Source organism: Augochlora pura, chromosome 2, assembly GCF_028453695.1.
Source record: "Augochlora pura isolate Apur16 chromosome 2, APUR_v2.2.1, whole genome shotgun sequence".
Classification (NCBI taxonomy): Eukaryota; Metazoa; Arthropoda; class Insecta; order Hymenoptera; family Halictidae; genus Augochlora; species Augochlora pura.
Window position 1 is genome coordinate 14,809,010 of NC_135773.1, and position 25,442 is coordinate 14,834,451.

At 45.7% G+C, this 25,442-nt stretch overlaps 1 protein-coding gene across 1 annotated transcript in view; it reads right to left on the reverse strand.

Moving 5' to 3' along the window:
* Positions 1–17,244, reverse strand: part of LOC144474596 (FH1/FH2 domain-containing protein 3-like) — a 294,352-nt gene extending 277,108 nt beyond the window's left edge. The window contains exon 1 of the mRNA XM_078189652.1: positions 16,881–17,244. Coding sequence (XP_078045778.1) covers positions 16,881–16,901 — 21 coding nt within the window. The 5' untranslated portion in view covers positions 16,902–17,244. The remainder of the gene's footprint in view (positions 1–16,880) is intronic.
* Between the last annotated feature and the right edge of the window lie 8,198 nt (positions 17,245–25,442).

A 25,442-nucleotide genomic window follows, 5' to 3' on the forward strand; every position in this document is an offset into this window, starting at 1 on the left:
TCTTTCGATTTTACTAAGGTTACAATATAAAATCAATCAAAGTAAATTTATACGAAAAATTTAGTGTAAATCAACTTTACAATACATTTATGCCAACGTTTAATCTTATGATCAAATATTGGTAACAGAGCAGAGTTGGACATTATTCAAATACAATTTTATTCGAAGAAAATTTCGCGCGAATCTTCCGAACAAAACTCTGTCTGTATAATAGATCATATAAATTCTGTGAATAAAATTTTATTTGAGTAATATCTCGAAAAAATTCTTCGAATAAAATTTTATTCGAATAATATATCGAGCAAATACTTCCAATAACATTTTATTCGAATAACATACCGAATAAATTCTACAAATAAAATTTTATTCGAATAATGAACATTTTCAAGTTTGCTCAATTATATTTCTAAAGGAATTATTGCGCAACCGCGTAGTCGCTTAAAAATCAAAGATTAACAATCGGGGGCTTTTTAACATCAATACCAATTACATTTTGATTCGTAAATCGGTAAACCATCTCGAATCCAACAGACAATTTATGTCGGAAATTTCGCTTACAAGGAAAGCTTCGAGCTTCTTTTTAAGCAGTGTTTTGCCAGCAAACATGAGTAATTGCTTTCGGGTGTATAAAACGTGACTAATCTTCAACGGAGAAGAAAACACCTGACCGTGTCTCACGCACTATCGCAGTTAATGCCCGCAGGTGTTGTTTTTTCATTCCCGGTCCCGATAAATAATGGACGAAGTCGAACAAGAAATTACTTCTACCGTGTCCTATGACGTTTTCTACTTCGCGTGTTCTAATATTTAATGCTGTCCAATGCTTCCATCGGGCGTTCCGGTTCTGAATCATTTATCTGTTACGAGCTGCAGGAACTTCTGCCTACTTCATCCCGTGACGTTTTCGCGATTGCACGTCGTGTCGTTACGTTTAACGTTCTGTGATATTTCCGCTGTTAGTGATCCGGAGTTTGCATTCGAGAAGCTCATTTATTATTCCCAATGTGTTTACTTCTGTTGTTGGCGGGCTTCCTGTTGCGTTCCGTCCCCCATGCTGCGAAGGACATCCGGAAAGTCGGAGTTTCAGTTGGCCATACTTTCGAAATATTTGACTTTCGAAAACTATTCTTCTATAAACTTTCCGTCAACGTGAAAGTCCGTTATCGTGATGAAAATCTCGGTCCCGGTGTGCTCCTTACTTTGTTCAACTTCCAACATCCCATCCGAACCAGACGCATTTTCCTGGACTCGTTCGAAGCGATCGCGGCTTGTCGATGCACAAAGGAACTCGACAAACATTCGCGCGTTAGCGATCCGTGCACCGCGGCGAGGATATTTGTTGCTAACGGAATTTACTCTCCGGATGGGGCCTCGTATTTTCCACGTAATAGTAACCGATGGCTGGAGAAGAAAATTCCTGTTGGAACGTATGCTGGGAATGGGCTGTTTGCAAATATGGCGTATAGCACGCCGGGGGTGGAGAGAGAGGGCCGAGGAAACCATCGGAGTCCTGTCCACTTGGAAGACCACTCCAGAGATGAAGAGATAGTTGGCAATCTAGCTCTCGGGGGCGAAAATTTTCCGACACAACACGAAGCCTCCATGTAAGAGCAGAGTAAATGGAAAAAGAAGAGCACCGGAAGGAAGCAAATACGGGAAAAATGAAAGGGATAAAGTACCCTGGAAAGCTCTACAGCCGAAAAGCGTAATGTCGAAATGGAGTAAAAGCGCAAACAATACGAAATAACATGTGGACGGACGAGACACGGAACGCCGTTTTTACTTTCGCTGAAACAATAGGACGCCCTTTGTTGCGGGAACAGGGATATTCCGCGGGATTCGTTTTTCTTCCCTTTGCGTTAAGGCTCTGATTCTGTTGCGCGCGTGCGATTCGATCGCAACGTGGCCGAGAGATTGTTATAAATTGTTCCGATCCGTATGCAAGTGTCAACGACACTCTGTCTGGTTATTAATACGACCCAATTCGATCGAAGCGATCGGAGAAACAAACAAGCGAAATGAGTATTTCAATTTAGAGGAGTACCCGGAACGAATTTGATCGAGAGGACCTTCTGCCATTTGGCTCTGTAGATTTTATGAAGCAGGAACGAATCCATGACCATAAATCCCTCGAGTCAAGTTGAAGCCACTCTAACTGACCTCGATAGTTTTACGTCACTCTGCACCGCCATCGTCGATATTTATAAAACGCGATGTATCAACCGTTTATTATCGCCATTGTATTTTTAATCTGCCGGAAGCCTCCAGACTTCCTCCTTCTTTCGACAACTTCACCCGCGCGCCATTCGGCTTGTTTTACGTAATACCTAAACGCAAGGCTGACGCGGACCCTATACGTTTCAAAGGTTTCCTGTCTGCCAGGATCATTTGCGAATCAATGAAAGCTCCATTCATGCGATGCTTGCGACAACGATGCAATTCATAATTCCAATCGAATTCGATAACTTTGTTCCTCTCCGCCTGGCTTTGCTTTTCGACAGTTTATTCTCGACGACTTTGTCTGGGAAATATCACTCGATCTTCTCTTAATTGGTTCGTTTACGGTGATGCGAACCGCAGCCTTCATTGTATCTCGTAAATATTCAGAAAAATATTTAACAAACGCAATTCTCCGTCCACGAAGCGTGACATAGGCGAGCTTCAACTGACTCGGTAAGATGTTGGTGATACACTTATCAAGGAGGACATAGGAGGCATTGAAAGCACGAGACCCGACAAACAAGACCCATGAGACACTTTGCGGTCTCAGGGCTTGATGCGAACAATCAAGATCTTCAAAGATAGAATAAATGGCAGTTTACGGTAGACTCTATATTTATCTGTTGCAAAACCTGGGGAAACTGCACCGGACCGTGTGGACATAATTATAAGGTTTCTAGCCGGCTTCGAAAACGATCCGCGTTACGTCTTCGTACACAAGCGCGCACGGTGCGCGCAAATAAAGTAACGAAGTAGGCGCTCGCGCGTAATTTGTCGAACCGAATAGTGTATTTTCATTGGACCCCGTAGCCGATAAAGCTAATATTTAGTTGTCTCTGTTTTGTTTAAAACCGGCCATGAAAACACGAATTTGTATAAACGTCCGCTAGCCCGGTCGCCTCCACGGGCCATGAATTTTAAATATTTGACACGTAATGTTTATAGAGCAACTCGCGCGTGTATGTCACAATTTTTACAACGGCGCGCAAACGTTTTTCCAGAAATGTTTTTTTCCCCGAGCTTTTGTCGGAGGTACCGGGAAACAAATGGCCGCTTGCTATTCATAGTAGAACGTTGCAATGTTTTATGATGCACATGCATCCGCCGAAATGCTATGCGTTCTATTTATTTAATCATTCGGCATTCTCTCTTTCTGTCGCGACGCGAACAAACAGAATGCTCCTTAATTACAGCCTGATACAATGGTAGGACAGCGGCGTTCATTCGTTTCGTTGTACGTTCGATATTTATTTTCGAACGGGTTGATCCGCTCGCCATTGTTTTCCAACATCTTGCCGGCACAATGGCGGGAAAATATGCGCGGGTTTAAACTGCTCATTAAGAAAATAGTGGATCGCGGAGTAGGCGTGCACGGTGCAAAGACCGGCCGGCTCGCGTTTCAATGGACATTTTCCCCAACTTGACGTTTCGGACGACACGCGAAAAAGTTTCGCACAGCCCCGCGGTAAATCAACATCCGCGCCCCGTCGCGGCGTTCCCGCGGAAGATCAACAGACGCTTCTCTGTGCATTGCAAATTTCTCGGCGCCGCCAGTCGCCGGTGTTGTGTCCCATCAAAACAAGACGATAGCGGCTAGGAAGTGGCCGGCATCAGTTTCAACATTTCGAGAGCAACGCACCTGAAACGATTTCCGCTGTCCTGTCAATTTCGACAGCGCCGGCCTGTGCCACACCGGTTACTTTCGCCTCCAGCCGTTCGCGTATGCGGAATCTGGCAGCTATAGCGATCGAGCTCTGCCATCCCTGCTCTTGCGCACACTTGCTTCTCTCTCTGTGACATCGATTAATCATCTGACCATCCATTAATGGAGGCCTTGTATAAATCTGATCAGTGCGACGAGGTATTTAACGAGCAATGAACAGCGGGCCTTTTTTGTAAAAATACAAGTGAGTTTAGGATAAACTATAATTTGATTTATCAATTTTTTTAAAATATTATTTTACCTACTTCTTTCACCACATTAGTTTTTGCCTAGACGTATAGCCTATACGCATATATAGACATACTGATATAACAATATCCACTGTGGGTTGAAGGGGTACTATATTACGTTCCAAGGTAAATATACGTAACATTATTTTTTCCTTTTCTTTTACATAGGAGGAACTGAATGTCTGTTCTTAGAAATAACTAAATCCCCGAATTTTTATTCTTCTGATATTATTTTTCCTCATTAGCTTCACAACTACATAAAATATACTGCGAATTTTACATATTCGTGGCAAAACTTGAGTGAAACAGAAAGCTATGGCAAAAATCGCCGAGAGAAACATCAAGTTGCATAAAGTTCCGCATCCAACGATCGCGTGCGATGTCAAGGGGGGTACAGTCGCCTAAATATCGCGATGACCGTCTGACCCCTCTAATCGTCGGCTCGTCCGGCGAGAATCTGCACGGACGTGGCACAATAGGCCGACCTGTAGCCGGGTCGGACCTCGAAATTGATTTCAATGCAGACAATTGATCCGCGAGATCAGCTGTGTTTGCGAATCGCGTTGTTGTCGTTTCTGCCGGCAAATATTGGCCGTCGCTAACAAGACAGCGACGTTCCGAATGCCTAGCACGCCGCTGTTCTTCCGCCACGGTTTTCAAACGTCTCTTTCACCGGCGAACGCCGTTTCGATTGTGTGCACGGCGGGCTACGCAAACGTGTGCGTCGCGCGCAGCGCGAATTCGATTTCGCAGAAAAAATGCGACGCGAGAAACCCGCGTACAGGTCGCACGCGCGCGGCCCGGGATCGTCGAATATGAACGCACCCGGCCTTTTGTGGACGAAATATAATCGATAGGGCAGGTTTGCCAACAGCGTCCTTTGTGCTTTCTTTTGTAGGAAAATCAATAGCTCGGTGAAACGACATTTTGCTTGGATTGTACGCTCTCCACGGTTTTTTGTTGTTGATCGCTGTATCGCGGCCATTTTCGCTGCGACCGTCTGGCACCCTGCTTGAATTCGTAGGATTTTTAATAATACAGTGTCCGACGTTCCTTGCGAGGCAACGCCCCCCTCGGGTTCATTCAATTTTACCATTAGAGCTAGGATTTTTTAATACTTTGAATCCCGTCGCAACCACGCGCGGGTGTCGGAACTATTTGCTCAGATTTGGAAATCTACTCGTACGCTAATCTACTGTATCTTGCTTATTTTGTTACGAATTTCGAAACGTGACGCATTGAAAACATCATTGATGTCAAACAACTTAATCTTTCAATTTTAATTCAACTAAATATAATGTTTCAATTTCACGAAATATTTCAGGTGTTCACAGCGTTTTTCATGGATATTTTTCAGGGATGTCACTAATAAATATTTCTGTGGAAGATGTCTGAGTAAGTTTAATGAAGGAAAATTGATTGTTTTACGTTATTTAAAAGCGTTGACAGGTTGCAAAAGGAAAAGGGACGTTGTTCAAGGAATAAGGTCTTATTCACATCCAATGTTTTGCATAGTACGCGGTTTCCAAGGAATTAAATGGAACCCGTTCATAGTCAACGCGGTCGAAATTGACCGTGAGGACGAAAAACTGACATCGCGCGACGCCGCGCCGCGCGGTCTCAATTTTCTCTGTTTATAACGGGCAGTGTTCATTTGACCGCGCTGCTTGTAAGATCTATAAATATGTGTGTACACAACATACAGGGTGAATCACAAAACGCGACTGTAGCCGACACTCATTTACGAGAGTTTTCTAAGTATATCGTCCTAGAATTGACGTAATAAAACAAATCATTTACAACATTAGGTGAGAAATGTATCTACTTTTTACAGAAAGTAAGTAGCTCTTTTTTATTAAGTGTTCATATCAGACATAATGTCGGATATGTTTTATAAATATTAGCACAATTTACTCAATTAGCTGTAATCTGCTTTAGCATATTACTTATGTGTATTTTGAAGAACGTTTCTAAACATTTTTACAGTAATTTGATACTTTTTATTGTAGCAAACTGTAGTCATGTATTCCAACAAGAATAGTTTATCTTTACTAATAATAATTGTAACAGGTCGACATTTAATTGTTGTCCATTTAGTACTTAGAACAGATAAAGTACATCGACGCGTTAAAGATATACTTCTTTGTTCAAGTTACACTACAGATAAGGAACAATTATAAAGCAAATCTCTGTACGTTCGCTGTGCTTTATTTACAATCTTCTTTGATTTGCGAACAGAACGGCGAAAGCCATTGGAACATTGATTTCAATTACAGCGTCCGAAGCCGTACCGATGCGAAGAAGCTCTATGTTGCAGCGGTACGCGCAACAAATGATTACGCGGTATATTTCACGGAGAAAATTGCTCTGCGAATCCGCTCGCGACTTCCTCGCCGCAGAGAGCGCGGTCCGGAAGCGACCGGGGAAATTGCGTTACATTTTCCTCCGCTGACTTTTCTGACGCACGCGATCCCTCGGAAGACACAAGCTGTCACGGCACCGAAGTTTTTCCAAACTGAAAGCCAGATGCTTCACCGTGGCATCGCTGTTGGGGAAAAAGAAAGTCATGGCGGTGTCTACCAGTCCGTTTAAATATAGCCGCGAGGTCTACGTCCATGTTCCCTCTGGAGTATCCACGCGCATATTCCCTCTTAAACTATACCGTGTAACAGAGGTGGAAATGGGACGGAGGGATTCGAGAGGGAAAAAAGAAACGGGCACCGGATGGAACGAAGGGAAAACGATATTTTCTGGAATACGGTGTGCCGCGCCGCGCGTATTTTCAAACAATTCGCCGGACAGATTTCGAGCGATGCACTGCACGCTTCCTCGATTTCGAACACGAACTGTCCAAGAGCAAATATTTTTTCTACACCTCTAGCCACACGGTCGTTGTACAGGCGACATCCTCCTGCAACCGTTCCCTCTACGAAGCTTTTTTATCGGCGCTTTGTTACCCAAATTTGTGCTTAACAAGTGGATTATCGGGACACGTAAAGACTATTTCTATGATCGACGATAGGGATATTTGTGGACTGTCGAGTCGTTGCCACCAAAGTTTGAACAGAACAAACGCATTACCAGAAACCGTAACAGACATTTAGATACTCGAAATTAAGGGTATACGCGAACCCACGAAATTTCTTCGTTGGAAGTTCGAAACGGTGAAAACCAACAACGGCTCGACCATTTTACCGTCGACAATGTATCCGTTTCCAGCGGTACAATGAAACCGTTTCGCCGCGTCGTTTTTCAGCAATTTCTCGTTCCATCTTTCACGTGTACTCCACTAAATATGTTACTCCGCGAACGCCGCGTGGGCGGAGCAACGGGGACGAGTGAATAACGTTTCGAACTGGACGGAACGTCACCGCGAAACGCGACCAGCGCCCAAGCGCTCCGCGCGAATTGAAATATTTTCATCGCGGCTGTGCTAAGCATACTGTTTCCTGTAAATTCGGTGTCGAGGGGGAGTTGCGTGCTGGCAATGAGCGAGCAGAGGCGAGAGAGGGTTAGCGAAAATGCGGCGTCGGGTTCGTAGCGCGCGCCGCTATCGGAAACACCTGTATCCGATGGCAGCGTCGAAGCGTCAAATGTGGATGCGGCTCGATTCGTTAGTCGGTTATGCATCGTCGACGTCCACCGTGCTCACAAAGCACTGACCAAATACTGGCTAGCCTCTCGGCGAACATAATTTATTGTCGCAGCATGGCGCAATGAAAAGCCCGGGCATTATCGCGATGCTGCTTTTATCACGCCCCGCGCCACCCCCGTTCGCCACCCCATCGGCCACCCTGGACGGCATTAATGTGCAATTTGTCGCGAGCTGTTTAACGGGCTAAACGAGCACGCGCCTACAATTTTAGGGAACTCGTTCATATTTCAGATCCGTTAAACTGATGGATGGCGCAAATTTGTGCACGGGCGAAAGACCTGGCGCTTCTGAGGCTAATGAACACGGCGTTAACCCTTGCACGGCCGTGCAATTTTCCTGCATTTATCAGACGAGAGACCGTGATATAGCAGTTGCATTTTTTTCAGTCGATGCACCGTTACTGTGGAAAGTAAAAATGGAAGTCGCGTAAAGTCGACTGGGATTTTCTGACGTTCTTGAATTTTTCGCGATAGTCAGCGATTAGAATCACAATCTTGTATTCGGTTTCACGTTGGAATTTGAAATTAAAGTTTAGTTTTACGATTTCGCACAGAACCGAACAGCTCGGTCCTGTTTCTCGTGCAAGCAGTTCTTTAAAAGCGACGCCTGCAAAGATCCGCAGTCCGCTAACGACGTCCATTAAAATCCACGCCGGTCGACTGTTTTCGAAGCTTCGACCCGGCTTGGCCGGCTGAGAACAACATTAAGAGACGACGAGCTCCGAAAAGTGACGGGAGAGAACGGTCGTCGCGTCGCGTCGTTCGTCTGCTCGGGGACGTTCTCGCTAGACGGAGCACGGCTTCATATGCATTTCGAGTTGATGTTCAGCGAGGAGTCCGCTCGAGCGTCGAGAGGGTAGGCAGTAGGCAGAGCCGGGGCACGCTCAATTAAACCGGCCCGCGCGAATGTTTTGCCGCGTCGCGTCGCGTCGCGTCGCGTCGCGGCACGGCGCGGCACGGCGCGGCGAGTTAACAACTCGTCGTGAAATATTCAGAGAAGCCTTTAAATCTTTTTCACTGTCTTCGAGCTGCGGCCTCTCCGCCCCCTCCGTCTATCGTTCGAACTCCGACCCGTTTCCACGTGTCCGCTATCCCGGGACGGATCTCGAACCTTCTAATCGGATTCAGGCCGTTTCAACGTCCCAGCGCGTGGCCGCCCTTTCAAAGAAAGTTATTAACGAGCGATATTACCCGCGCGGGCAGCGATTTCCCGCTCCGTCCCATCCCCCATCCTCTCCCCCCCCCCCCCCCCCCCCGGCTGCACCCTCCTCGAGCCTTCCGTCCTCTTTTTGCTGCATTTAATCGCCGGTTTTATCCGGCGGCGACGATACTCGAACGCCCCGAAATAAACGGGCACGTTCCGGCGCACTATTTTTAAGCGATTCCGCGCACCGCGAAGCTTTAAGGGGATATTACGGGGGTTTCGCGTTTTAACGGGATACGATTAGTCGCCCTCTCCTCCCCCCACCCTCTCTCATCTACGGCGGCGAGTCGCGCCGGCAACGATCGCGTTCTCTCTCTCGCTCGCTCGCGCGCCTCTTACCCCTCCGGAGATTTGCGAGATTTATCGGCGCTCGACAAGGCGAAAGAGCACCTTCGGGAAACATGTTTCGAGCATTTCATGTTCCCCTTTTTCTTGCATTGTTAGACTGTTGAACGCGGCCGAAGGAGTCTTTAACCTTTTTAATACCTTCACCCGCGATTTAGTGCCGTTTCGGAGGATCATGAATATTTATGCCCGCAGATTACGCTAACAACGATCACGGAACAGTCTCTTTATCTGCGTAAGACGAGCGCGAAGCTACGGGACCCCTCGGATCTATCTTAATTTTTACTATTCCTCCGTATAAGCGTGACATCTGAATTAACGATTCGATTTTATAATCAATTCCCTCGTGGAATTATAAGTAAATTTATTCACGGTTTACTATGATGTGATAAGTAACTCGTATGGGTGCATTAGGTCATTAAACATTATACTATAATAACTTGTGTGATTTCTCAAGTTGCTCGGTACGACTCGTTATTAACTCTTGCAATACTTTACCCTCACAATAACAATGCTTAAATCATTTTTTTACTGTAATTTCTTAGGGGAGAAATAAAATCGATATTTATAGTGTGCTTACATTTTCTTCAACGCTTAAACATTGATAACGAAAGGACGGAATCTTATTTCGACTTGAAGAATTTAAATAATATTCATACTTAACAGATCTTTATTATAAATCATCATCGCGAGTCAAAGTTCGCAGAGCAAAATTCGCAGACTACTTAAAGGAAAGAACTCATATAATGATTCTCAACACTTGCACATACGTCATGAAATTAGGTCGACTCTGATTTCAATTAACTCGTAATCAACTGCTATTTTTCCAAGAATCGATACTTTTAGCACGAGTTTTCAACAGTCGCGAAACTTTCCAGTTTGCGACCATGATTTCCGAATTCGTTTAACCGTATATAATACTAAATACGTTTCTCGCCGGCCGTCTCAATTTGCCGGAAGTTGCTCGCAAGAGGATGTCGTGGGCCGACCTTAAAGACCAACTTGTTCGATTCCGTGTCTAGGAAGTGGAACGCAAACACGTTGCACCAGCTAAATTTATCATCCGTTCCGCCGACGTACCTTGCATCGTTTGCTTACGTCGCGCCGAGATACTACGATGGACGAAATTCTCGTTATTACGTAAAATAATTCCATTGAAGTCACCGGCCGCGATTAAATGTCAGCCTTAAATAAGAAAGTAAACGGTCGCGACACGCGATCCCCCCGAATCAGGTAGGCCGAGTACGACTTCATTTATTGTTTCCTCCGCTACCATGTATCATTCTACAAGCTTGTATTTTGTCGTGATATTAATGTTTGTCGTGTATGACGGATGATCCTCATTTTCTCCTACGTTGAAGTGGTTCCGTAAAATTACGCTCCTGGATCCCGATAGTTTCAACGATAGCTTCTGCTTTGAAGAAATGGGGTTCGGCGCAAAGTTTGGGAAAGCCGAGGGAGCACCTGCGGATTAGAATCGGGCTCATTCGGGTCGTCGAATTAGTAAACAAATCCCCTGATCAAAGCTGTATCCGATAAACTCGAACACCCACGGGCGCAGTAGACACGATTCAGCTCGGGCAACGCCGAATCGAATCACAATCGAGTGGCGCATTAAGATTCCCGTCCACAGAAATCCTTTCTGAGCTCTTCTCGCTCCCAGAGACCGGCGCGACGCGACGCCTAGCGAAGCGACGTGGGAAGATATCCTGCACCTCTAGACCTAACCCTCGTCGAAGACATCTCGGTAGAGCGCCATTGGACGCGAGGAGAGAGAAATTCCGCTCCCTCGAGAGTTTTCTTAAAGCTGCCCCTGTCAGAACGGGCTTGAGATATCCTTTATCGGGCTTCTTTGCCCGAAAACCTCGGGCGCGGCGAATCGGGAATCCGTCAGCTCCCTTTGAAACCCGACACACGGCGTATAGGACGCTGTACAACACGCGGATGAGGAGTATACAATCGGCCGGGGTAGCGCCGAGGCGCCGACAGAAATTTTAATCAGTTTATTTGTTCGTTTGAATCGAGCAATCCATCCGACGTCTACGGAAACACGGGAAAAGTGTCAACCGGATTACCTTGAATTTTTCTCGCACTTTTCCTCGCTAATATTCCCCGAGATATCTTCGGCGTTGGAACTGCACGGATTTTTTCCACTATTTCATCTCCGCTCGGTGTATCTCGCTTCTCGCGACGCCGCCGGGAGCGAACGAACTGAAGAGAGATAACTGCTAGCACGGAATAATAGTTGCATATATTTCTCTCGGTTACGTTCGCATGCAATTTTGATAAGACTATATTTCACCTTGGCGTGCAGGTGATTTGCATCGACCACTGGCACGACGTCTTTATCTACCGACAAATTCGTCGATTCTAATCGAACTCTGCCAACGTATGGATCGCGAATTCTTGATGGATTTTCATAGGCGAGTTCGCTCGATGTATGAATCAATTTTTAATTTCAGCTTGTAAAACCACTTTACTTCGATATTTCGGAACCGAATAGATACAGCATCAACGACAGTCGTTAAAATTGCTTTACGAAGACTGAAGTGACACAACCGGCGAAGTATATGTTCGTTTTGCTGCAGTAATAACTAACGAGGCAAACTTCGGTTTCTCATCGGCGAGCATCGCCGGTTATTTTCAACTTCTCTGCTTCAACTCGGTGCACCCATTTTAACCGTGAAGTTATGACTAAAATAATTCGAATTAAATTGTGCAACGAAAATGGACTACTCGTGGCGCAGAATATTTTCTGCGCTCCCAGCAGAGCGCGGATCTTTATATGGAATGCAAAGTTTCTATACTAATTGCTGCATATACGAGCTAAAAAGACTTTCTCTCATTAATCATTTAATACATTCAAAGGATGCGATTGATCTCTTTCGGTTTCTCTTTTGTTCAAAAATTTCCCCTACTGTGTTTCGCGAAGAATACGAGAATCGATTTGCATGGATGTTCTTTTGATGAAGTCTTAATTTCGATTTAAATTTCCCGGATGCGTTTCAAGTTAGATTTTCGCAGTAAATGTTCAATTAACTCGACGTTTTATAGTTTTATGCAAATTTAATTGTGGAGAGAAACATGAGGGATTTGTTCAATTATGTTAATACAGCACTCCATAGTTCCCGTGTCATTAATCATTTCATAACTCGCACGGAATAAGCAAGTAACATTTATTAGGTCTACCGGAAAATTCTGTCTGTTCTTAAAAAAATAGAAAACAACAAATTTTGTATGCACCAAGTATTTATTGTATCACTATAATAAATTAATATAATTGTAACTTATGCCCTGTGATCCCAGCGTGATGACGATTTATGAATACCATTTCTGAGAAATATATATCGCAAATGAAATGACATTAGCGGACATAATTTTCCGGTAGACCTAATGCGAGAGAAAACTAAAGCAACCTAATCATGTACGAGACATATCTGTTCGCCAATTAACAAGAGGGAAATTTCAATCGTCGACCGATATTGTAAACGGTCTCCAGAATGAAAGTCGGTCGTCGTTGCTCGTTGGTTTGTGCAGCATAATTGCCGGGCATAGTTTTCTGACACCCTGTATGCGATGCGTTGTTCCGCGGCCCGGCGCGGCGCGGGTGCGCATATTCGTGGCACGGGCAGCGGGAAAGGTTTACACGAGCGCACCGCCGCCAGGCAGACGTCGTCTGGGAAAGGCCCAGGCTAATTTTGCTGGCCACGGCAACCGGCGACCTGAGGCCAGCGTTCGAATGCGTTTCCGAGAGGTGCACAGCCGGCCGGGTATTCGTGCCTTGTAGCCAGCGAGTCCGAAGCTCTTTGGGTAAATGTTTACCTCTCGACCGCTACCAGCCGATCTATATTATTATCGGCCCTGGTCGGTCGCGTCTCACACTCCCCGCTCGGACATTGTGTCCAACCAGCCCAGCGTATGCTCCTTATCCGCTGCAACCGTGCGCGGCTCCCTTTTGCGTCGACTGATTGATTGCTTTTTTTATTTGCTTGGTAATTTATTATCTCCCGTGAAATTTTGCCAGGACTTGTCCGGAACACTCCTCGAACTTATTTCTATCCGCCGAAATTGAAGAATCTGTGATAGAAAGGTGGACGATCGATGGATTTCTGTCCCTGCGATAGAAACGAATTAGGAAGACCCCTGTTCACTTTATACATTTTTGAACATGTTGTGCTTTCTTTAATTTGTTTCTTATACAATAGCCAATGAATCGTAATAGTAATACAATAATGTGTTTTGTGTCTGTATCTAACATTCGGGAATAGATTACATGCAAAGAATTATTCAATTTTTCTTACAGAAATATTAGACCCCTGGTTATTAATCTTCAAATCTAACAAGCCTGTTACGTAGACAGTATGTTCGGTATAAGATTTGTTCAAATGACGCATATTACTAACCAAAAATACAAATTCATTTACGTACTACAATCTTAACATCATCATCCAAGACTATTTGTTCAACCTCGTACGCTACACTTTATCAGAAACCGCAGGCTCAACAACAAAGGCAATGTCTTTTAGGATTTCTGTAAATGCAACGAGAGTATTGCTTGAATTAGAAAATGGGGGCATGTAGGAAATGCTTATAGGAACATACGTAATCGTTCATAGCGTAGAACAAGCCGGTAAAAATAGCCGAGTTCAAGAAACAGGCAAATGAGCGGTGAATCGAGGCGATTCAGAGAGGGTCAACGTGTTCCACCCGGATAACGCGGACACCCGTGCGTAACACGTGTAAACGATCTCCGCGAAAAATCAGCGGCCGAGTAAACGAAGCCGAGGAGCAGGGAAAAACGCGCGGTCGGCTCGACTACCGTGCATGGCTATTAAATTCTCCGTATTTTGTAAACGGGAGCCCTGGGTCCCGCACGAAACAGAAGCTCGCGTGCGAACGTCGGCCTTTCGACGATAACGTTAATGGACTTCATTTACATTGCATAATTACGCCGGGCTGGCTGCCCGGATTATGTGCGAGAGGAGCAACGACCAGCGACCGTCCGCAGTGACGAAGGAACAGAATCTACTCGAAATTCTGGCGATCGTATAGCACCGGATCGGTTTTCGTTCTACGCGACGGCGACGACAACGCGACATAATGGGGCCGCGCGAGTCTAAGAAAGCCCTGTTGTATCGCGTGCATCCGATGCAACGGCGGGCCACGCCGAGCCACGGTGAATCGTTGCGCCACGCCGGTGCATTGGATTAATCGATTTCGGATGGTCTCGAATGATACGATTGTTGTTTGTTGTTGCAGCTTACGTGGATACTGGCTGAGATCCCTGCGGCTTTCGCGATGGGGGATTTTGTAATTTACACTGTTCGCGGTTTATCGGTCCTGCACCGTACACCAATTGGTTGCCCGCTTTGACACAGTTCTGTTTCGCTTTATCGCCAAGTATATTGCAATAACAATCGCTCGATTAATCGACTGCGACTCGCCAAGCTGTTCCGACAGTTTATTTCACGTTAGCATGTGAAATGTGCGTGCCAAGCAGTATTGTATTTCCCGCGGGGGACAGTCTCGAGACCGTGTTAGCAAAATTCGAAATTAAGGCACCGACATTGACATTTTTCTTCTCGTTGGCTACTTTAAAAAATTCCGTACGGGCATCGTAAATTTGTGAGTTTAAGTACTTTCGCGAGAAACTGTACAAACTGGGAGTTGCTTTCTTAACGTTTCCAAGTTCCGTGCATACTCTTGAGGTGAGACCGAAAAATTGCTCATTCATTTCTCTACATAAAAGCGTGGAGAATACGATGGGAAAAGCTGTTAAAAAGTGGCTTGAGAAGTATTAAGTACCATTCGATACTCGACCCAATCTATTTAAAGACAAACGAACGAACATAATCGGAGAGGTAAAAGTTGAGGAAGCGCCATCGCGCTCCATCGCTCCACTTACGCAGCCATGTGGGTACAACGAGTACAAGGGGGTTAATAGTATCATTGCAGTCCATAAGTAAATAACGAACGTCATCTCGCTCGTCATTCATTTAAGCAGGTCATCAAGAAGCCCGATCATTCGCTGCTCGGCTCTCGTACGGTCAAACGAGCAACGGTGTCGCGTCAGACTTCGCGGTTCCTCAACAAGCGTAAACTATTATATATCGGAGCAGGGGAACGTTGCTGGATCCTTTATCCGCGGCCACTTGTTAGACGGCCAATTTTTCACGGATAGCGCGGGAAACGCCATCCGGTTCGGTCCCGGTGCCAGGAGTTCGCTAGGCCGAGATGCGAGATAGCGCGCGTCCAGTGTCACTTTGCACGCCGTTGCATACGAATGCAAATCGTCGGCGTCCATTATGCACCGGGTCGATCGCGCGTTCCGCGATGCACTCTCGCTGGAGCCACGTGCTTAAATATCAGGCCACCGAGCACCGCGATAGTTTCCGACGTGAGCGCGATTTTTCTCGTTCGCTTAAAGAAACTCGAGCCTGTGCTCTGTATACAAAGGAACGCTAAATTTTGATCACTTTGTTATTCGAGTCGACTGCACGTGTAAAAGACGACGCAGATGCAAATTAAATTAAATTAAATTAAATTAAATTAAATTAATAGGAGATGATATTTCGATATATACTGCCTTTTAAATTTTAAGTGAGAATTCAGCAATGTATTGAACTTTAGAAAATGGAGCAACGCTGTGTATAATAAAGCAAAATAAATGACTGTTGCGAATTAACACTCCAGTCATTGCGGACGTAAATCCTCAAATTTTGTTTGAAACGAAATTGATTGATGAAGAACAGCGGGAATCATAATTTCCGGAGTATAAATATTCAATGTAGATAAAGGTGGTGCGTCTTGGATTACATTGAACATAGATGCTAGCACTCGCAATCGTTAGCACACATCTCGAGGCACCTAGACGTGTTGCAACAGCCTCGATGCAACCTAATTATCTATCGATATCTACATCTACGGTTTCGTTCGTAAGCGATGCGTCTCGCAGATTCGTTTGGCAATGTTTAGTGTAATAATTATAAGATTGCGCATTATTGATAAAAATAAAAATAATTCTCTTAATCGTAGAGACGTAGAATGCATAAAACTTGCAATCTAATAATTACAATCTGGTTGCTTGAAAACGGAATTTCTAATGACAATCGAAGCTCCTTTCCACGTAGAACCACGCGAACCGCGAACTAGATTCAATAGACACCACGCATACTCGCGCAATTCTCGCGAGTCGCGTTCGTCTTTTTAATTATCAAATTCGAGAAAACTCGTCTCAACACCGGGTCGCAACGAGCCACCAATTATAACTTCCCGGTGTCGCGTCGTTCTAATGAAGACACCGCGCGTCGAATCTGCGCGTAAACAAGGGTTCGGCGGTGTTCCCAGGTACGAGATGAAATTCCCAATTAACGGGCGCCGCCGGAACCGGCCAGCGCACGGTTTGCGGACGAGCGAGGAGTCTCCCGGCGATCGAGCCAGCTCGTTCCGGTGGATCGGACAAAGGAGAACGGGTGGAAAGACACCCTTTCCTCGCGAGACTCACGTAGCTCCTGTAGGACGCCATGATGCAACGAGAAGGCTCCCCTCCCTGGGCGAGAGCGAAAGCGAAAGGATCCTTGGTGCAGATCTCTTCCTCCGGCCGGACTCACCAACCACTATCAACCACCGTCACCACCACCATCGACGACACTAAGGGATCACCATCGGCAACGGCACCGGCACCACCACCAAACACTAACACCAGCACCTGGACTACGGCCCGCACCGATCGCGGCACCGTTCGAATCGGTTGAACGAGAGGAACCGGGGAGAAGAGCAGGGAACCGAGGAAGCAGAAGAGGAGGAAACGGAGGAGAAAGAGTCTCGAGGTCAAACCTGGTGAACCGATCGAAGAACGAACGGTTCGACGAAGCGTCGTCCCCGGCGACACGGTCTCATAAGAGAAGAAGGAAGAGAGCGCTACGGAGGCGCTTCGTTTCGGACGAAGCTCGGACCCTGAAGAGCCGGCGACCCGCGAGGCACGCCGTCGTTCCCTCTCCGTCTCCGTCTTCTCACGCGTCGCGTCTCTTTTCTTCTCCGCTGCTCTCCGCTGCTCTTCGCTTCTCTTCGCTACCCGTCTCGTCTCGGCTCGTCCCGTCTTGTCTCTTCTCTGCCTCGTAGTTTCCGATCTCTTCCCTTCGCTCCCGCAGCGAGCCCAGCATCCCGTCCTCGTCTCGTCGTCGCGTACGAGTCGCCCGCCATCACCTCGCATATCGGCTTCTCTCGTTCATTCGCTTCGTTCAGTCGAGCCCTATTTTAAGAATAGCTTTACGTCCGCCGAACCGCCGCACACGCCGCACACGCCGCGCCGGCACCTCGCCGCTTCCGTGCCTGCCCAGCACCGCGAACAACCGAATAACCGGCCGCCGAAGGGAAGCCGATCCGCGGGGAACTGACCACGTCATGCTATCACCGCAGATTAGCTCGCTCGCTGCTGCTGTTGCAACACGACCCGCGAAACTTGTCGCGTAGTCGAAACGATCTGGGAAACGGAAAGACGAAAAGATGTCGCAGAGATTGCGACTGATACCTTTCTGTGTAATTTCCTTGTTCCAATCAAATTCGATTCATTCGTTGCTTAGTTGCGTTTTGTCTGCAGAACCTTGTCCTCTAGAGGTTCGCGGATGTTACCTTAGCGTACTCTCCGCGAGGGAAACGCGACGCACTTCCAACCAAGAGAGTGCTTGTTGTCTACATATGCCAGACTTGGATTCGCAGACTGTTTATGCGAGGGGTAAGTTCGGGGTGCAAGCTCAACGACGTCGCGTGAAGTGGCCTGCGTTTCGGTCTCTGCCCGCAGCGGCTGGATGATGTACACCGCGACGCACAGATAAGTGTGGCGGGACAGCACTTTATTGCGGCGGTACTCTGGCACGTTCGAAACACAAAGTTTTCGATGCGAATTTTTCGAAACATTTTTAACGCGTCAAGCGATTCAGAAGACCGTTTCTTTATTAACAACGTCACGTACTTCCACGTACAAGTAATCTTTCTTATTATATTTTTAATCGAGTATCTTTATATGTGTTTAAACGCAGTCGATAAGAATCGCTGAACAATTCTTTCCAACTGCATGCAAGTTTGAATACAGTTCCGCGGCGGAAGACTCCGATTTCCATCGATGGCTTGTGCGAAGATGCCGGGAGAGTCATGCGTTGGAAGAACGTTTCGAAGCGAGGACTTATTTCTCGAAGAAATGCCCCGCAAAGAGGGTGGTAGACTTTGAGAGCGCAACCGAAGAATTATTACGTGGAAGAATATGTTCAAGGGAATCGTTCTTTGCGAGCGCTTTGAGACCGATCGCTCGTGCCCGGAGAGGATTTCGACGGCGAAGAATTGTTCTGTAGAATATCGAGGAAGCTGGGAACCGATTACGCGTATAATACGTTGCGAGGAGGGTGAGCACCTTTGCCTCGAAGACGTAAGTTTTCACAAGAACCATCGAACGATGAAATAATAGTTCCTTAAATCGTTCCATTTAACGTTGAACGCTGCGAAACCTCTTTAAAAATCTGAACAGTTTTTAATCATATTTCGATTACAGCGCGCGCGCGCTGTTCTTGACCTACTCCAAACCTGTAAAACTACGGATCCATTGAACTTTAACCCTTTGCGGTCATATGTCTACTCTCAGCCACCAAAGCTATTTATTTATATTTCTTCATCTTTTTAATTTTAAATAAAGTTAAAACATATTATCGTGTTACATATGGCTAAATATTAAAACGGTGTTAATAAATTTTGTTTTTCCTTCTATTATTATTGTTATCTTATTACTGTCCACTGAAAGAAATTAATTACGACCAGCATGACTTATGTATAATATAAATTTAATACGACTGCAGAGAGTTAAAATAACCATTCCTTTGAATCGTTCTAATAAATGCTAAACATTATTTTGAAGAATCTGGGGAATAATAAAAAATAATACCTACACTGCGGATTTTATGCAATTTACAGGAAAAATGGATAAACGACATACAGAACATTAAAGACGAGAAAAAGAATTTTAAATTACTGCAGCAATCACCGTATTAACATTACTAAAAGAAGGAACAAGTTTTTATCTAACTCCAATTTAGTATAAAAGATGATAAAGCTGCTGATTTTGCATAAAGATCGGCAGTTTAATAATAACTCCCTCGAATCGTTCCATTCAGCGCTGAAAACTTTTAGAACTCCGATGGACCGTCGAAGAATTCCGGTGTTTTCGACCCGCGCCGAATTTCTTCTGGAACCGAATGGCAAAGAGTTCGAGTGCGGGATCGACGGAATCGTGCCGGAAAATGTTCGCCGAAAGTTTTCCCGCGCGTTTCATAATGAAAACGACGTTAGGCGTCGCGCACGGACGACGCCGACAACGTATCCGCGAAGCCGTGTAATATTCGGCCGGTAAGCGTCGGATACGGTGGTCCCAGAATTCTCCGGAGAATTCCGCGTAGGAATCCGGCGGGTAGGGGGTGGGCGGGAACAAACTACTGGCAAAACTACCGTCTTTGTCCAGGAAATGAGGCCAGTGTTGCCACGGTACCGTTTCTGGCGACTGGATTCTCTGGACGGTCTCTTTGTGCGATCCCGCAGAACTCCTCGAAAACGGAAACTCCTCCCGTGCAGCATCGGCTGGTGGGAGGACGAGGAGGAGACGGAGGAAGAGGAAGAGGGGGAAGCGGCGAAGGTGGAGAAGGTGGAGGAGAACGAGGACGAGGGAGGAGGAGGAGATCGCCTCAAATAGGGAGTCGGTCGTGGTACACTCGGTTAGGCGGATAAAGAGAGTCTGCCCCTGGAAAAGGACGAAATAAAGACGGCGAAATCGCCATTGTTACGGGGAACAACCCCCTCCCCTTCCCGTTCACTGTTTCCCTCTCGGTCTCTTCTTCTGTTTCCTTTCTTCTCCGTCTCTCTTCCGGAAGTCACCGGGACCGAGCGAATTAAAGCGACGTGGATTGTTACAGTTCGAGGCGGCGCGCGGCGCGGCGGAGGACGGTTTCGTTTCGTTCGATGAGAACCGGCGAACCCTGGCTTGGCTTACGAACGGTAAGCTAATTACGAAGAGTTCGAGTGTTTCTCGACGTGAAATCGAATCGCTTGGTCGACGGAACGGCCGCGCCAGGGGGCGGAAAAGAGGAACGGTTCCGTGAACTCGGGGCATCATTAGCCAACGCATAATGCGGCCAGATTAAACGGCCTATAAGAAACGGTTGTTAATCCGCCTCTAGTAACGAGCGGAGAAAGATGTCTAACGTCTTAAGAAAGTCTCCAGACTGTTGAATTATTCCTTTGGCTATGAACGCTGGCGTTGTTCGCGGATCGGGATCGGGAGCGATCCGGGTTAATCGAATCTGTTTTCCGTCGAGTATCTTCTGTCGAGAGCTTCGCTGAAACTAGATGTTACGTATTTTGTGTGTACACTTTGCCTGCAGGCTACCGGATCACCGATTTTCTTGCGATCTCGGTTTTTAGTTGCTGGGGTCTGGGTAGATGTCAAGTGGAATGAGACACTTGTGATCAGACATGCGACGAAGATGGGTAAATTTTGTTTGTAGAAATAAAGTATAACTTGTTAATATTAGCGAATGGTTAGGCCAACAAATGCGCTTAGAAACCAACCTATTTAACGTTATAGATCTAATATTAATTGTACTTTTCGTTTTAACACGTAGCACAGGAATTTCTACAACGTCAGCAATGACTGACAGTTGTCCTTCCATTAACGACAGCAGCTATTTTTGAAAAATATTTGTTGAAGGCTTTAACAGTTCTGACAAAAATACTTAAAGCGTGTACCAGGAAAGTTCAAAGCACTGTCGAGATAAAATTAAATACAGCAGCAATGGAAAATACTCCTTTCAGTTGTCAACAAAAACACTATTATTCAAATTCTACGTGAATATCAATCCCTATTCTTGGCATACTTTGCAGAGTCTTACTTTTGTTAGAGATTCTTAGTAAGAACCGATTAAATATAAATGTTATTGTTCTTTTAAGTTGGAATGAAATTGTGCTCTCCTGTTATCATAATTTAAAAATCCAAGTAAAATGCACAAAATATAAATTCTTCTAAAATACTATTACAATCGAAATCTAATCATCGTAATAGTAAAGAAGATGGTGAGGGTTTAGTAAAGAAATTAAAACTTGGTGGATTCAGCGGTGGAATTTAAGTTACTCGAATCAAGAATTCAATATCGTGCTGCCAGCTTTCGAGGCTCCTCGGAACGAGGAAGATGACCGACAATCTTCTTCGGGTATCGAGAGATGAACCGAGCTACGAAAGAGAAGCCTAGGGCATAGTTATCGGCCGAGTCGGCCCGCGAACCGTCAGCGGCACGGATTTGAAGCCTTCATCGTCGATGGCGCCACAGGTGGGAGGGCCGTCGAAGCTTTGAAAAATCGTAAAAATCGAGGTTCAAGGAAACTTTCCTACCCGTCTGCGTTTTCCTTTACGATTTCTTGGCTTGCGCGAGTAAGCTGTTTTACGACGACCGCTTTGATCCGGTAACGACCAATTATGACACTGTTGCAGCCTGCCTGTAGACGTCGTAGCCGGCCTGCGCGGCCGATTGGTCAACGTCCGCCTTAATCCCCGATGTCCGGTCGAATTTGAAGCTAGAATCGGGCAACGACTCTGACAAATCGTGTCAAATCTCTCGGTGGCAGTGAAAATGAACCGTGGCCGGGCGACGGTGTCACCGATTAATCTCAATCAGGCTGTCTAAATCGCGGAAGGCATCGCGACGCGCTCGCGACGCGGCAGCGCGACGCTGCATCGGCTCGGTCTCCACGTATCCACCTAGAAATATTTTCGTTCCCGATATAGAAGCACCGGCGTATAAATACTCACCGAACAAGCAATAAAAATATCGGCGAGCGGCACTCGGTGTGTGCTAGCAGCGGGCTCGTCGCGACACGATCAGTTCCGATTTCATATTGGATCCACTCTCGATGATGGCTCTTCGTCATTGTCCCATTTATAGCGCCGCTGCTGGAATGAATTTAAAAAAAAAAATACCTAATTCAGTCGGGAATACGCATATTTGTCGAGCAGTTGTAATGCACTTCATGAGATTCATCAAATGATATTCAAAGCTAATATCGAAAATGGTAATCGTTGCAGACTAATAAGATTTAGATGAGGAGACACTAGGTTGCGCCATTGGTTAAAGGAATAGACGATTTCATTAGAGCGGAATCATACTGCTGCAGTATTCTGGTAATTACAGAATTAAGTACAGATATACCTTTATGTTTCAAAAATGTGCAAGCGGAAATAAATTAGACGAACCGAACAAGCAGCTGGTTAAATGAGATGAATATTGTAAAAAGAAAAAATTCCTTTCAACGAAGACTGTATTTTTCCGACTCAGACAAGCGATTCGTTCTACTCGCGGTTAAATAAATATGTTGCACAATAGTAAGACAGATACAAAAGAAAATATACAATTTAAACGAATTGCGTATACGAAAGAATCTTGTACGAAATTATTTTATCCTGGAAATAATGTTAGAAGTGTCGAAAGATCTCGGTAGTAGAGACGATGAAAAGATTCAAAGCATTTGAAAGGCGTTATAAAGTAATGAATTGATCAGAAAATCCAACGAAGATTCGAGATGACAATCAAAGACATATAAGACGGAAACAGTCTCGGAGAGTTCAACGCGTGACCCGAGGAGGGATTGATATTTCATACGTTTTAGCCCACTTTCCCATTGGATACAAGTGTATACGGTTCGGACAAGAATAGAGCGGATTAGTCATCTTGAGTTTCTCTCCGCAGCGCTGAAAATCTTTAGCCAAAGATTTTTCCGGGCGTTTTCGGCCAGTGAGTCAGCGTTCACCAGAGACATCGCAAGACAAGATATGTCTATCAACGGGCCATTACGCGTACCATATTTTCAGATCCGATTCTTTCATATCGGTATTTGTCCCAGGGTTGGATAGCGGCTGTTGCCAAATTTCGTATGGCTTGATATCGTGCGTCATCCGTCAGGAACGCGGCCCATGAACCGCGGTAGAATTTGTTCTTTCGATTCGATTCGAGGATCCCAAAGGAAATGGGAGAAAAGCGGCGTTCGCCGATTCGGTTTCGGTTTCTCGGAAGAGCGGAATAGCTTCTTGTCCGTAGAATCCAGATCATTTAAAATAACCAATCAGAAAATAGACCGACAATAAATCGAGCAAGGCGATGGCGTGCGCGGGACGCGCGTGTCGCATTTCATGTTTCCCGATTTTCGTGTGAGTTTACAAAATGTCCCGTTGGCACGTGGTCGGGCACCGTACAGCGACTGTGCACACGCGGGGATTACGGACCGCGGCTACTCCCGGCGCAATCCCGATTTACATCGTTTGATTCAGGCCAGATCCCATTGTTTATGGTCGGCAGGGTATTCTCGGTGATTGTATTGTGCTCGAAACGGTGCAAGTTAATGATCACCGACGACCTAAATTCCGCACGTCGATACCCTATAACCTCCCGGCGCGGTTAATGCGGCTGAAAACGCGCAGAATCGATCCACTCTTTAAATAAATCGTCCGAAGCGGTAATTCAAAACTCTGCTACGAATTCAGCTGTCCGATCATTAGTAACAGATTTCTAGCGACCGTTCTAGGATCCACCTGTTGCCTTCTTCCTGACTCGATCGAACTGGCGTAATTTTAGAGTAGCAATGGCTACGACCGAATGGAACTTCGCTGAAGTCGGTAAACTTCACTGCGCCGTCTCTGCTGCAACAACCGCCGCATCGTGGTTCGCAAACTACGTCCGGATCGTAGTCGAACCATCGCGAGATGTTCGGAAATAATTTCACGAAACTCTCGTTTCAGATATTCTTGTGCGATTAATGGTATTTGTACAGAATCATGGAGAAACAAACAATTATACGGTATCTAAAACAGAGAATGACTCATGGATGTTGAGAGAATTGTATATGACGAGTAAACAGCGTATTTTACGTAATACGATAGATGGACTATGTTTGCGCAACGATCCTGATGATAATACCCAACAAACTTCGAATCTTAAACGGTAAAAAATAGAGTCGACTGTCCACTATTTTAATTGAAGGAAAACTAAAGCGTTTGAAATGAAACAGCGAATGATTTTGAACAGCTCGCGTTCCGCGTTGTCCGGTTCAGTTTTTACTCGTGGTCCGAACGAAACGGGGAACGCTACTACCCCAGCCCTGAAATATTGATAGCATCCCATCCAGAGGGTCAAGCTTGCCCAACTTGACCGATAGAGGCGGCTCTGTTTACAAACATGAAACTCATGATCGAGAAGTCAAGATCTTTTGATGCGCAGTACCTGAGAGAATTCAGTCGAATGAGAGAGAGACCGTAGGGGGATATATTTAGAAAATTGGGGCAGTGTGCTTACTCGGCAACTCCGAGATCATTATAGGTCTTTTTACGCGGCGAACGCGCGGCTTATTCGCCGTTTATCGACATCTTTCCCGTAAATCCACGTTACTATAACCGATCGATCACTCTATAGTTGCGTCTGGATCGTGTCTATGACCAGACAACTATCATCAATTAACGTAGCTAAACGAATTCATCTCGCGGAGCTGCCGAGTGACAGTCCGGCAAAACGGTTATAGCTCGATTCAGCTTGGCATATATTATGCAGCGATACGATCCAAAGATGCCGCAGTTCCCCGAATAATTTTCAGAAACTTGCTCGAGGGCTGTTATATGCGAAGCGCTGAGAGGAATGAATTTATAAGTGCGTTGACTTGAAACACGAGCCTACGATAATCAGGTTGCAACGTCCCGGCTAGAACGAGCTTGCAGTTTAATCGATAAGTGCTGCCTCTGCTCTCCGATCCGATCAAGTATCGAGCCAAGATCGGGAGGCTGGAAGACTCCATTAGGACCGCAGAAAGCATGCCGGCTCTTTCGTCGTAATGGATCCAATCCAACGTTCTCATCTTTTAGAAAGTTATATATTGACTTTGGATCCAGTTTCATGGATTATTTGACGAGCAGAGGAAAACAGCTTCTAATGCGGTATAAGTATGGTTCAATTAAGAAAAGACTGTTTATTTTTGTTCATGTATGCATACGTTT